The sequence below is a fragment of the Salvia hispanica genome, chromosome 4 (assembly GCF_023119035.1).
Source record: "Salvia hispanica cultivar TCC Black 2014 chromosome 4, UniMelb_Shisp_WGS_1.0, whole genome shotgun sequence".
Taxonomy (NCBI): Eukaryota; Viridiplantae; Streptophyta; class Magnoliopsida; order Lamiales; family Lamiaceae; genus Salvia; species Salvia hispanica.
Window position 1 is genome coordinate 55,071,676 of NC_062968.1, and position 15,355 is coordinate 55,087,030.

The 15,355-nt window shown below is 33.0% G+C and overlaps 3 protein-coding genes across 3 annotated transcripts; 2 read left to right on the plus strand and 1 right to left on the minus strand.

Moving 5' to 3' along the window:
- Positions 1–314: 314 nt before the first annotated feature.
- Positions 315–3,702, minus strand: LOC125219115 (probable serine/threonine-protein kinase PBL7). The gene is made up of 5 exons (XM_048120991.1): positions 3,497–3,702; positions 2,469–2,647; positions 2,186–2,375; positions 1,178–1,566; positions 315–1,101 (listed from the first exon to the last, which is right to left on the minus strand). Exons 1-5 carry the CDS (start codon positions 3,600–3,602, stop codon positions 544–546), a joined length of 1,422 nt encoding a protein of 473 aa, XP_047976948.1. The 5' UTR covers positions 3,603–3,702; the 3' UTR covers positions 315–543.
- A 5,666-nt stretch (positions 3,703–9,368) lies between these two features.
- On the plus strand, positions 9,369–10,163 carry LOC125219630 (monothiol glutaredoxin-S4-like). The gene has a single exon (XM_048121656.1). It carries the CDS (start codon positions 9,447–9,449, stop codon positions 9,753–9,755), a length of 309 nt encoding a protein of 102 aa, XP_047977613.1. The 5' UTR covers positions 9,369–9,446; the 3' UTR covers positions 9,756–10,163.
- A 4,132-nt stretch (positions 10,164–14,295) lies between these two features.
- LOC125224320 (monothiol glutaredoxin-S4-like) lies at positions 14,296–14,906 on the plus strand. Its single transcript, XM_048127704.1, has one exon. The coding sequence runs from the start codon at positions 14,348–14,350 to the stop codon at positions 14,654–14,656; it is 309 nt and encodes a 102-aa protein (XP_047983661.1). The 5' UTR covers positions 14,296–14,347; the 3' UTR covers positions 14,657–14,906.
- Positions 14,907–15,355: the final 449 nt, after the last annotated feature.

Genomic DNA, 15,355 nt, shown 5'->3' on the forward strand with positions numbered 1-15,355 from the left:
GGATATGTATATGATCTCTAAAATTCTTTCTTCATTTCTTCATTTTGAAAAGTTCAATATTATGTCCCATTTGGCTTTTATAATATTTGTAAGTAGGTTTTATGTTCCACTATTTTATTCCACTTCACTTCTATTTGCAAGTATTAATTTTTCTTCACATTTTTTAAAATTTGTGCAAAACCCAAAGTAGACAATTAATGACGGAATAATATTTGAATCAAGTTGTTTTCATCAATTAAGTAATTTATTTTTGAGAATATCATAATATGTCCTACCCTACAATGAGTAAAATATTGCAAATATCGATATGATAATGATGCCAACTGAATATTTCTTGTCAATTGAGATGTTAAAAATGGATTCCAGAGCTAACTGTATGGACAAGATTGGACAAACACGAGACCAAAAAAATGATTTAGACAAATATTCTTCCCTCTCGCTATCAGGCTTAGCTACATAATCGAATCATCAACCAACATTTTTATACACCAAAGGCTCATCAATATATTGTAGCCAAGAGTCAAGAGAGGCCAGCCAGCCATTTTATTCACATGTGTCGTTGCCCTTGTCGCTGCCCGAGGCGCTTGTCCGCTTCTTCTCCCTCCCTTTCTCTCCCCACGCTTTGGCAGCAGCGACGGCCTTCTCTCTGTCCAGGTTCCTTTTAGGATCAGAGCCGCCCGGTTTGTCCACGCCCCCTCTCTGGCTGGCCCCAGCCCCGGTGTCGATCATCTGCAACTCCGCACCTTCATTGGAGTCTCTCACCGAGTCTCTCGAGTTCTTGCGTACTGAAGGTGAGCCTTCATGGCCTCCTCGCCCCGAATCTCCCATGCTGTCGGCATCGGATATTCTCCTGCTCGTATCCCTGTGCCTTGGCATACCTCCTCGGCTCAGGGAGGGTGCGTTGGGGTCGTACCTTTGCGATGCCAAATATGTCAAAGCAGTAACAACCTCACCTATTAGAGGCCTCAATGCAGCTTTCTCTTGCACGCACATGGCTACCACCGCTAGTGCCCGATAGAGTCCACGAATCGGGTAGTGGTTTTGCAGCAGAGGATCCGCCATCGTCTGATAATTCTTTCGGTCCTTGAGAAGCGGTGTCGCCTGCGTCCATTTCAAGATGAGAACCGGAGTACAAATAATATATTGCGTTAAAAAAAAGGACAATCGAATATCTTACCCATGCGACGAGATTATACTGCCCGCCACCCATGTTGCCGACAGCCCTTCGTCCCGTGATGATTTCGAGAAAGACGACTCCAAAGGTATAGATGTCTGACCTTGGGGTGAGCTTACCAGTCAAAGCATACTCCGGGGCACAATAACCTTCCGTCCCCATCACCCTCGTAGTGACGTGCGTTTTATCCCCAATAGGGCCCAGTTTGGCAAGCCCGAAATCAGACAACTTTGGGAAGTATCCCTCACCAAGAAGAATATTAGAAGGTTTCAAGTCTCTGTATATGACCGGTGGACTCGCTTTGTCGTGCAAGTATTCTAATCCCTTTGCTGTACCAGCAGCTATCTTCATCCTTGTATTCCAGTCCAAAGGCTTTTGACCCGGTCGAAGATCTATGAAGAAATATCGTAACGAATCAGGTTAGTAAATAGAAAGGCGTTTGACAAAAAGTAACACAACAAGTATACAAATCATTGTTTCATTCAAGAAAAGTGTCAAAGATTACATTTTTCATAGCAAACAGATTCTCATGCCAATCAATATAGTTAGAGTTTGTTAATTTTTGGCATGCCTTCACTACTTCAATCATCATCTACACTTAAAATAGACAAGAATAACAGCCTGCTAGAGAACTAAGTATATCAATGAGGTCTACATGCTACATAAATGATTGATCATCTGCCTTCCGTTGATACTATTATTCGTAGAATAATACTTTGCATCCCTCTTGATGTTCAGGAATAACTGTTCTAACACTTTATACAAGAATTACAATCTAATCTGTATTGCTAGAAAATATACATCAGCTTAAGTCCAAATGCTACACAAAGAAATTAAGAAAAGTTGCAAGTTGCCAACTAACACAAATTTATGAGTAATGTTTCATGATGATGAGATAATCCAGGATAGACTATCATGGTACACAAGTGACAAAATCTGTCTTTCGACATCAATATACAAAACGAACTTTTGCAGATTAAAAGCACTTTGGCAGTCTAAAGAATTACTAACCATGTAAATGGTCTTCCAGCGATCCCAATGGCATGAACTCGTATACTAGAAGACGTTGGGTACCCTGAGAACAATGCCCGATCAATCTGATAAGATTTGGATGGTGCAAGAGGCTGAGCATGAGAATCTCCACCGAAAACTCTCGACTCCCTTGATCGCCATGCCGATCAAGCTGTTTAACTGCAACAGCCTACATAAGGGAACTATTCTCAGAACCATATCATATCACAGACAACAAAGCATGTCAAATTTCAAGATAATATAAGTAACGAGGGTAGCCAACCTCTCCCGTGTCCAGTTGACCTTTGAAAACGCGTCCAAACCCGCCCTCACCCAGCAAGAACTCTGGTCTAAAGTACTTTGTTGCTACAGAAAGCTCCTCGAATGTGAATATTCGCGCAGGCTGTTTCGTAACTGTCATTTCCTTCTTACCATCCTTACCATCCCGAGATCTTGATTTATCTGCGAGATATCAATGTATGCATAAAACAATCAAGAATCGAGTTTCCAATCATATCCCATACCTTCATTAATCACATATCCTATGCTAAAAGCAAGATTTCGATGAATATGTCAAATACCACTAACAATTTCCCTCAAAGCAAGCATGCATTCACTAATAAAACAAAGCAACAGTAATCACATTTAGTATACACCGAATGTCACCAAGGACTCCAAAATCCACATATCAAGAATGTAGTTTCAATCACATCCACAGCTTATCCCATACCTTCATTGATCACACATCCTAAGCTATAAGCAAGATTTCATTGAATATGTCAAACGACACTAACAATTTCCTACAAAGCAAGCATGCCTTCACTGATAAAACAAAGCAAAAATGATCACATTCACAAAAAAAAAACAGAATATCACCAAGAACTCCATATCCACATATCAAGAATGTAGTTTCTAATCACATCCACAGCTTATCCCATACCTTCATTAATCACATATCCTAAGCTAAAAAGCAAAATTCCAATGAAACAAGCACTCATTCACTGATAAAAACAAAGAAACAGTAATCACATTAAAAAAAAACTCCAAAATCCACATATCAAGAATGTAGCTTCTCATCATATCCACAGCTAATCCAAGCAAGATTTTGATGAATATGTCAAATACCACTAACAATTTCCCTCAAAACAAGCATGCATTCACTGATAAAACAAAGCAACTCCATAATCCAGATATCAAGAAACCCAAATCATACTATTTTTTTTCAAAATTAAACCAAACACAAGAAATCCTATGGCAATGCACAAATCAAGTAAGCTGAATTCAGTCTATTGACAATGGAATTGGACTGACCCTTTGAACCCTCTTTGACAACATCCTTGTTTGACGCTTCTTTGGGTCCACTGCTACTCTTGTTTGCTTCCTTCTCCGATGATCCGAAGCAGGAAAAACACCCCATTTTTCAACTTCAACTGACTCACCCCAAAAAGAGGAACCCACCGAAATTCTCTAGCTACTCTATATATAGATACACGCGAATTTCGACTATCAGAAACGTATTCCTATCCATGCAAAGCAGCCCATTTCATCAATAACTCGGTTCTTGATAACTCTTGATGGGCTAACGGCTCGGTTTGATGTAAATCTTGATTGATCAACGATAATAAAAATAGATTTTTTGCAGTTAATACGACTGAAATTGAGTGGAAATCAAGAAATGTGGCGAATTGTGATGGTTTTATATAGGGGTTTTTTTAATATTTTTGGGGATTATTTTTAATTTTGAAAGAGTGAAATTAGGTGATTTTTTATTAAGAATTTTATAGGTATATTGTTTATAAGAAAATCTCTTTATAATGATTTGAACATAAAATTAACTATAATTTGGGCTAATTAATTTTCTTGGAAAAGATCAGGTTTTTTTACTTGCAAAAAATGCTCATCCAAATATATGCAGAAGAAAAATATTTAAAAATTATGATTGGCCACGAGAGTTGCTCTCAAGTCTCGACTTAATAATTTAACATGTGACAAAATCTATTGATTAAATTGAATCAATATATATGGTCTCGTTTTTGGAACTTGGATGAAGTGATAATATTATTATTGAATTAAATTTATTTTTATTTATTACTTTATACTTGCATAATATTGTTTTAGATTAATGAAAGTTAAACATTACTTTTAACTAGTGTTCAAAGCTTATTTATAGACATATATCAATAGTTAATGAGATTTTATGTCAAACATTATTAACACGTGGGGAATGATTCCGTACGGACGGGATTTTGTATTTTTGTTGAGAATTTCTGATGTTTAAATAAATATAACAAATAAATTTTGGAATAAATAAATATTGGATGTAAGTAGCTACATGTATATATCGTTTTATATCAACTTATCAATAAATATTTATAAATATTCCCCCTCGAATTTCTTGTGAAAGTTGGTCAAATTCTTCTATTTCAAGAAAGAATGTGAAGTACATATATTATATACTACTACATAGATTGTGGAATATAAGAAAATAAAACATTAGTCTATCACTCTATCATCATTTAGAGCTTGAAAACAAAAAGAGATTCCATAATAACTTTTGTAGCATTATAATAATAAATTTATTAGCTCCACTAGTATGGAATATTAATCAACATTGAATCATAACTTGATATAACTATTTTTGTTGGCACTAAAATCGATCGCAAGTGCATATCAATTATGGTAGCTAAAGATAAAATACGGGTATCGTATTCACGTTAAGGGCATGTTTGTAAGTTAGTAATACTAAGATAGAGAATTATATATGGACATTTCTAATCGTTTAATATAATAGTTAAATTTAACTCAAAGCCAAATATAAGACCATGGTCCTATCTAATATTACCAAAATTATAATATTAACCTTGTTTATGTATCCTACCAATTTGTCAAGTTAAGCCATGTTATTTAATATACAATACAAATTTAGATAATTTCTTTTCTATCAAACAACAACGGAAAAAAATCATATCTTTGCATATCTTGACATGAAGCCCGTATTTTTATCTTGTTTTATATATCTTCTAATATCCCATCTTTTTTATCAAACGAGTCCTAAGTATACAATTTTAATTATGACAACGTACACAAATCTCATATACTCCATTATCTAGAATTCTAGATGACATACAAAAAGATTTTTCAATTTAATGATGCGAATTTCTTATTGGCACGTTGCCAATTCCAAGATAAGTGACACATTCTCTCTTTTTGCAAAAAAATTTATTTATTTGTCTTTTATTTAATTATCTTTTCAGTTAACTTATCATTTTTCTTAATTCTCATATCAAAATAATTGTATAGCAGGAGAAGAGAGATTGGGTATTACAGTACTACGACATTCGATTTATAAGTTTAATGGGCCGTACATCAGGCCCAAGCTATTTATCGGATTATTTATATTTTGAGATGGAATATTGATATTAAAATTTAAAACCTATAGTTTAGCTACTAAATTAGCGTATGAATATGATAGACTATATTTAGGAAACTTACTGTAAAATTATTTTATAATAATTTATGATTCTTAACATCACATATATATAGTATTTATTACTAATTTGTTTTTATTTTATTTTATTATCAATACACTATTATTTTGTAAATTCATTTTCATATGGATGTGTGTAGGCCTGTCAAATCTGGTACCCGCGGATACTCGATCCGAAATTTTCGGGTACCCGATCCCGAAATTCCAAAAATCCAATACCCGATACCCGACCTGAATTTTATTTCGGGTACCCGGATACCCGACTCGGGTATCCAGTCCCGAAAAATCGGGTATCCATTCCCGATTATGATTTTGATTTTTTTTTTTTTTTTTTTTAAATATTATACTCCATATACTGTCAAATTTCTATTTATTAAAAATATAGTACTACCAAAGTATTATATACTGTCAAATCTCCATGTTCTGCCAAATATTGAAAAACTAGTTCTACTACTTTGCGGCCAACTCTACTATCAAATATGAGTGCTCGGCTGCTTTTCCAACATTGGAATTCTATTTAGGCAAAACAATTCAGTAAATAAATAATGATACCTGAAGGTTGTAGCTAGTATGAGGTAGTGAACTATATTCCAAGAGGAGACGGGTGGAGACGCAGCGAGAGAGCAGAGAGGGGTGGAGGCGCTGTGAATTTTAGGATGTACCCTAAACCAGTTTATCTTATACGCTAAACTTATTAATTAAAATGTAATTAAGAAATTAAGTTATATTTAAATATAATTTATTAATTTTAAAAAATAAATCGGGTATTTCGGGTATACCCGACCCGATACCCGATCATCCAAAATTCTTACTACCCGATCCCGATCCGATATCCGAAAAATCGAGTTTTGGGTATCCAATTATCCGACTTTTTCGGGTTCGGATATCAGGTATCCAATACCCGATATCCATTTTGACAGCCCTAGATGTGTGTATATGTGGTGGTGTGTACGTCCGTGCGTTATACTCTAGGGTTAGCTACATTTATGTCACATATAGTATTAAGAATGACATTTTAATAAGTTATAGTACTATAAATCTTGACATTCCTGTCTCACACATCTCATCCTCGACCTCTATCATTTGAATTATTCATTCACTACAATATTCACAAGCACACAACACATTTTTTTCACATTCCTTACTTGACAAACAACACTCACAACCCATAATTCCTCAACTTCATTATTCTTGGATCCCACTTTTTTTTCATTTCTTTTAACTTGTACTCCATACATACATTAAGATCCCAAAGTTACATTTTATTAAAAACTGAAATATACATAATTATAATTTAAAATCTACATTTTATTAGGTAACAGATATATTTGAAAGTGTGGTAAATTTTGAATTCACAAACATTTAATCTAGATTTGAAAAATATTAAAACAATAAAATATCAGATAAAACGAAGCCCACTCGTAGACCCGCAAGTAGGCGTGGCTGAACATCACCCGCCTCACCCTCCCTCAACACAACACACCTGCAACGGAATGCAAAGGCTAGTTGAAGATCCTTTTTCAAATCATAAGGGATACAAAGGGTAGAAGAAATGCAACACTACTACAAAACGGCCTTTGGAACATATTTAGAGGCATTATGGGCACTTGTTCTTGCCATTTATTCCTCTTTCTCTCACTATATATGTCCATGTATATATATTCCTATACTTGAAGATAAGCATTTTCACACTATTGAAGTTTGAGGAGACAACATGCAACCAAATTCAAGATTCCTCTTAGTAGTATATATATTTATATTAGTGACGATCATAAAGCTTTTATAAAGGAGGCCACCTTTACTACTGTCGAGATCTGTCTGGAGAAAAGTATTGGTTTTTTATATCCATAGTGAAAAAGAGGGAAATGAAAAAGTAAATAAAAAATCTTCTACTTTATTCCAAGAAACTAAAAATTGTTTCTTTGTAATTGCAATTGTTAGATGGTGTATATAGGTGCATTATATTGCTAACTTTCTTAAGTTGCTAACTCTGTTAACTCGTCAACCCAATGTTTAAAAATGTCAACACGATAGCATTAAAATGTCAACATATAATGTTAATACAGTAAATTGAAATGTCAATAAAATTATGTAGTATTGACATTTTTAATATACTGCATTGATGAATTAACAGAGTTAGCAACTTACAAAAGTTAGCAATCGATCACACTTCAGTTTAATTGATCACACTTCAGTTTAACAATATGTATATACATGATATATATACATCGGAAACTAACTAGAAAGTTTGAATATCTTTTAAGAATTTATAAATAAAAATATTAGTACTAGATCATATACAACAAATTTACTTATTACACACCTACACTTATATGAGATGACTTGAATTCTCGATCAATTAATAAAAATGAAAACATCTTACCGATTAAGTTATACTTTATCGTTGAATTCCCAAAATGATCACTTAATGGAGTTAATGGAGGAGATTTCAACTCTATCAAACCCTAATTCTGACAAGTCAAATAGAGACACATGGAAATCATCATGTTCAATCTTACACATTGTAAGTCATTCATGTCCTCGGAAGAAAACAAAATGACATATGATGTCACATAAACATTCAAATCAATAGGCATTATATATAAGATTAGATTACATTGTGGGTTTGGGGGGACCTCATCATCTTACATATGCACACTCTTTTATTTTTATCTATGACGTTTCTCACATTTCTTTTCTTCTTTTTCCCGGTTGAAATTGAAACCCACTCCAATATTTTTATAAAATAACTTATTCAATATTATCATTTATTTTTCACTAGACAAATACATAAATATAATATATATATATATATATATATATATATATATATATATATATATATATGTTTCCTAGAGTCTTTTCCATTAAGTGCTATCAATTTCGCTGAGAAGAATTATATCCCCATTGTATGTACCTTTTGTAAAGAAACAGAATCCCTTTTGTAGTGTAGAGAAAAAAAATAGCAAAAAAAGGTCCCAAATGGATAAATGCAACTTCGTTCTCCAACTCACTAGATTCCTACTGGAAAGCTACACCAGAAAGTTATATCTATTTAATTTTATTTCAAAAAATAAGTATTGGTACGTAATTGTATCTAAAATTTATATAACAACTATATATCCCAAACATTTATAATCAAAAACTGAAATTTTAAATGGTTATTTCCATAGTTCCAATACTATGGTGTTATAATCTTTTTTTTTTATCATAAATGTTAATCATGACAAAAAAATTCTCTTATTTTAAATGTGATTAAAATTAGTGAAATTATTAGTGGGACACAAGAGATCGTGGGAGTGAGCATCTCTTCCAATTCATGGTTGCCTAGAAATATTATATAATCGGGACAAAAATAACATATTGAAAAAGAAACAAGAAAAATAAAATAAAATAAAAGCATCATATACGACAGCAAAACCGTACCAGGTGTAAGTCTCAATTCTTTCCGTATATATGCAGAGATTCGTTATCGTGTAACTCATTTAATTTTTCTTTTTATTTTATATATTTTATTCAAGTGCTTCTCAACATCAATCACTCTCATCCAACACCAATTCCCCTCATAAAAAATTCTTACTTATCAATAATTAATTTCAAACACAAGTATATCTAATCAAAATCAACACATTCCATAACCTCAAGATCTCTATATAAATAATCCCCATGCACTCTCCATTTTCCCCACAACCAACACAAACCAAAACCCTACTTCAAACTAGCACCATATCTCTCACAACTTCGATCAAATCAATCCAAAACCAAAAGCAAAAAATGGATAGAGTGAGCAAAATGGTGTCGGAGAAGCCGGTGGTGATCTTCAGCAAGAGCTCTTGCTGCATGAGCCACACTATAAGGTCTCTCTTTGCCGATTTTGGGGTGAACCCGATGGTGTATGAGCTCGACGAGATCCCCAGGGGCCGGGAGGTGGAGCAGGCGCTTTCGCGCCTTGGCTGCAACCCCACCGTGCCTGCAGTCTTCATAGGTGGAGAATTTGTTGGCGGAGCCAATGAGATCATGAGCCTCCATCTCAAGAGGTCACTGAAGCCCATGCTCAAGGGGGCCGGGGCCCTTTGGGTCTGACGCTATCCCAACTTATTATTTTCATATACAATAACAATTAGACAAAAATTTGGGTGCGCGCATTCCACCCTTCGCGCCTACTCCTCCTCATCCTCCATTGTCGTTGTCTCCCCTTCTCTCTCCTCTCCTGCAAACGGTAGGAGCTTATCGTGCACGTATATGTGCACGGGATAGCTCCTCTAACAATTAATGCATTTATTTGCATTTTTTTTGTCCTTTTTTGTGTTGAGATAGAGAGAGGTGTTTTTTGGGCTAGCTCTTGAGTTTGCTAACCGTGTCACTATAGTTTAATTAGTGAATAATTTGTATGAATCAGCTTTTTTTAGTAAGGCTGCATGTGTACACCTTTACTAATTAATACTATTGTTGTTAAATAATAGTACTACTATAAATTTTATGTTTCTTATATTTTTCTTGAATATGCTTTCCTATTTCTTTTTTATGTTATGCTGTGAAAAGCGTCCTAACGCTTTGGGAAATTCATGCGACGGTGTAAATAAGAAAAGCAAGAAAAGATGAGTTGATTAAAATATAGTAGTAGTTCTTTTTGACTTAATATTATATAGAGTTAATTAAAATAATGAAGAGTCGATTTCACCTGCAGGAGAAAACGTGGTAATCTAAGATACGATAATTTCATGTAATAAGATAATCAAGAATATGTATACTTCCCATGATTAATACTAATTGACTTGTGCATTGCGATTAATTAATTAGAGTATTATCTATAAGAGAATATGATGTCAAGTTGTCAACAGCATTTATATGTGATAGAGAGAGAGAGATTGTTGACAAGTCGACAAGAACAACTTTTGTTTTGAAAAATAAAATTCTGAGAGATCTTTAGCGATCTCATCATAAGATGATAATTATATTCAGATTCAAACTTATATTAATAAGTATATGTACCTTTATTTGTTTTAGTATTTTTTATTATTTTGGGATTTGGATATTGTTAATAGTATATATATGGATTTTGATTTTTAAATAGTTCCACACACGAGCCTTTTCAGTAATAATATACGTAATAGATTTGAAATAGGCTTGTGAGTGTACATTTTCACCCTCTCTTTGTAAATACACATTAATTGGTGAAATTAATGAAATAGCTCAAAAAATAAATTATTATCACTTCAAATCTTCACTAACCTTTTTAGACCAAATTTCATATGACTTCCATAATAGTACTTCTTTCCATGTATATATATCAGGGATAGTGATAAAATGCAAACTTATATATTGTACAAATTCAAAACTCCTCCACACAGCTTCAACACAGTTTTAATACAATATCAACACAATGTAAAATTTCAAGATTTTAATGTCAACACAGTATCAACACAATATCAACACAACATCAATCATTGACTACCGTTGAAATTCTGTTGACATTTTCCTGTTGATGTTTTTTTGTGATCTGTTGACATTTTTCAATGGTCCAGACCATAGTTTTGAGTTTGTACAATATTTAGAATTTTCATTTGATCACATCCCTATAAATCAGAGCTTGAAATTGCGAACAACAATTTAATTCTCCTTATATATTGAAATATTACAAAATGGAAAACATGCGTTATTAACTAACAAAGTTACCATTTTTCCATCCTTAACCAAATGGTCAGGGGATCGATCCCTGCCTTTGGGTATGGAGCAGCTTTAAATCCTTGGGCCAGCTGTCCCACCCATTGAGGTGCCCACAAATCAGCGCGGGGAACAGTTACTGGGCACGCCGATGGATACACTTGGTAATTACCAAAAAAGAAAGTTATCATTTTTAAAATAAAAATGATAATAATTACCTATATAAGAGTTTATCCTAATTCCTAAGTTTGAAAATCCATCGTAAATGGCTTTATAGGCGCATTGTTTTTGTTTATAATATGGAGTATATTTTTATTATAATACCTCAAAAATTATTATTGGCTGTCATTATTAATTCTACAAATTACTTGTCCACTCAATTTGTTATTTTCCTCTATAATTTTAAATAAATAAACAATATGTGGTTTGTTAGTTGGTGTTTGTCTTTTGTTAACTTATGTTGATCTTTTAGTTAGTTGTATTTGTTTTGCCAATTTCTAGTTTCAAGCATTTCTAGAAACATGTGTGTGCAATTATAAAGGCAGAAAAGTATGATCTGATTATGAACTCAACATGGGAGAATCATATAATATCGACAAAATCTTGAAACAAGATTTAATTTGGTAGAATAATTAAATGAAATCAAGAATAAGTGAGATATAGACCCATAAATATGTTTGGTCTATGTCAGATTTCTCAAAGCATAAAGTAGATTGATTTAGAGTTCTTATCCACTTGCAATGCCATTTTATTTTTCTTGATAATGAAAACATCTCCTTTTTGCAGGTTGTGTGCAAAGAGGCATCTTCAGATGTTCCTGATCACTCACCTATTTCTATCATTTTCAATGAGTTGTGAGGCATTTTCAGTTCTCTATTTCATTTTTATTTAATTGCTGGAAATCAATCATACTAGATTACTAGTACTCTACCATATTAATTTGAAGTTTTTATAATTACATTGCTTCATCTCTAATTTAGTTATAACCAACAGTGGTGGACGCAGAAAATTGTTATAGTAGGGGCTATATATTCTAACTTTTAGATGAAATAATAAATTCACTATATTTTGTTATTTTGGTAGGGGCTTTTGCAAATCATTTTACACAAAATACTAACCTAATAAATATATTTAGTTTGGGAAGGGCTTAAGATAACCAAGTACAAAAGGCTATAAAGGAAAGCCAAGACGGCGAACAATAACTAAACTAAATTCCTAAATTGTGTCGGTCGATATATTTCGAGTGTTTGAATACTATCTATGTTGCACTTGCACCAGTCGACGACATACTTAATTTGAGGGTTTTAGTGGTTAGTATGGCAAATAAAAATGGTGAAAATGAAGGTGCTTGTGATGCTGAGAACCGCACTCGTCCACAGCATTGCTCTACACTATAACCAACTACAAAAGTTTGACATTCTCTCTCTTGTACATATATGTACATATATATGGCATCTGCTTCCACACACACTCACACATGTATTACTGTGTGTTCTATGTATGGAGAAGTTGTCTTGATAAGTAAGTAGAGAATTGTCTCTTGTCCTTTGGGGCATGTTAGGGACACTTACATATATATATATATATATATATATATATATATATATATACCCTAAAAAATCGAGTTGCATTTAGATTCCTATGTTTTTATATCTTGTTGTCCAATATGGAGTATATGATAATTAGGAATATGAGTGTATAATATATGAGATAATAGAAAATGAGACACGTTTAAAAATAAAAGAATCTCGTGTGGCGACCACGTACGTGGCATAAATAGTACTCTTTGTTCTTCATTTTGTTCGATTCTGACGTGTGACGTACTAAAAAACTTATTTTGAGTTGCGTATTTATGAACACGGCCATGTTGTGTAAATAGTACTTAATTTGTTCTTCATTTTATTAGATTTTGATGTGTGATGTACTAAAAAGCATGTTTCGCGCGAGTTACTTATTTATGAACATTATTTCTTGGTTTCTAGAATTAAATATTACTATTAATGTTGCATATATAAAACACACACTTTAAAATAGTGAGGAAGCAAATAAGTTGGGCGATGATAATTACAAGTGACGAGACAAAGAATCCGAACGTTATCATGCATCAATGAAGTTAGGATCTCAATAAATTGAACAACATTCCAACTTAGTTTTATTTCCACAAAATGAATTATATTCTATTCACATTTGTCTATATATGTGGAATATTTAATTTGTTTTGGAGTGACGAGAAAAATAAAATAAAAAAGGAAGAGATCCCAATTGGATAAATGATAAATGCAACTTCGATTTCTTTCTCTAACTCAATAGATGCCTCCACGAAACATATATACACCACACAATTTTAATTTAATATTGGACCACCTAAAACTAATATATATACTCTCTATAAATATTTTCCTCAAAATTAACTATAGTTAATTTAAATAATTATATAATTATCACAAAGCTATACGTCAACTATTACAACAACATAATAAAGAAATGGAAAACGATTTGTCGAATACATTGCACTTATATTTCGAGATTGCAAAAATCAAATCATGTACGTTTAGAATAAACTAGATTTGATAGATAATAATACGAATGCAAAATATTCTTACACCTTCACATGCATGTGATAGAAATTTGCCACTTTATTTATTTAATGGGAATATCTTTTAGTAAATTGTGGCCATCATTAGACATACTCTCATATTCCTTAAATTAACATTTAATTTAAATCATCGTGGCATAAGTCACCCGTACAAAGGACACCCTCTTTCGTATGCAAATATTCGTCACCGTTTGCTACTTTGATTTATTCGTTTTATTTATGAAATAGGACACATCAATCACTCTCATTCTAGAAAATAAAAAAAGATATCATCAAATACCCCATATTAAAAAAAAATCTTTAATTCCCTATATATATATGCTCACATTCTCCACATATTGATCACATCAAAACAAAGTTTCCTACACATTACAAAGCATACACATATTGATCATATTAATTTCATTCAAGATCAATGGAGAGATTGAACAAAATGGTGTCGGAGAAGCCCATTGTGATATTTAGCAAGTCGGAATGTTGCATTAGTCACACCATCAAGTCCCTCTTCTACGATTTTGGTGTTAACCCTATGATATACGAGCTTGATGAGATGGCGAGGGGCCAAGAGATCGAGCAAGCACTATCGCGGCTAGGGTGTAGCCAGACTGTGCCTGCGGTGTTCATTGGTGGTACATTTGTCGGTGGCGCCAACGAGATCATGAGCCTCCACCTCAATAGGTCCTTGAAGCCGATGCTCAAAAGTGCCGGCGCGTTGTGGGTGTAATTTATTAATTGATACTACCATGGTAGTATTAATTAATTTATGAAGCCTTTTGTCAATATTGAATTATGTTGTGTGACACTATGACTTGACCATGATAGTAGACGTTTATAGGGGAGTGAGGGTTTAATTGTGTGCTTCAGTTTTCCTAGTTATATATATAGGAGTAGTAGTATAAAATAATGTGTATACTTCAACCTTTTTGTATTGAAGTTGCACTTTGATATGTAATGCAAGTAATTATGAAAATAGAGTTTGAATAATTGTTGATTTCTTTTTGCCATTTTCATGTGTACTCTTTATTCTTCGATCATTATGCATGGTTTGGTCAATCATATATAAGGTGGAACTTAATTAATATAATTATATGTAACGCAACTTATATAATGAGCATGGTTTTCATTAGGTTTACATTAACATTATTTATTTGTATAATATTTTTATTTTAATTCCAATACTCCTTCAAACATAATAGTTGATGTCATCAATCTTACATACTATTACATGGAAATCAATTCTTCTATAAATTTAGGTGTAGCAAAATTCAGCTACACCTACCTACACATGCATCTATAATTTTTTGTGGCGCATAAAATATTAAATGTAACAAATTTTGCAACATTTATTCACGTAGTTAAACTTTTAAATCATCGCTAAATATTTTTATCACAATAGGTTCATATAATCTCTCAGATGAACAAA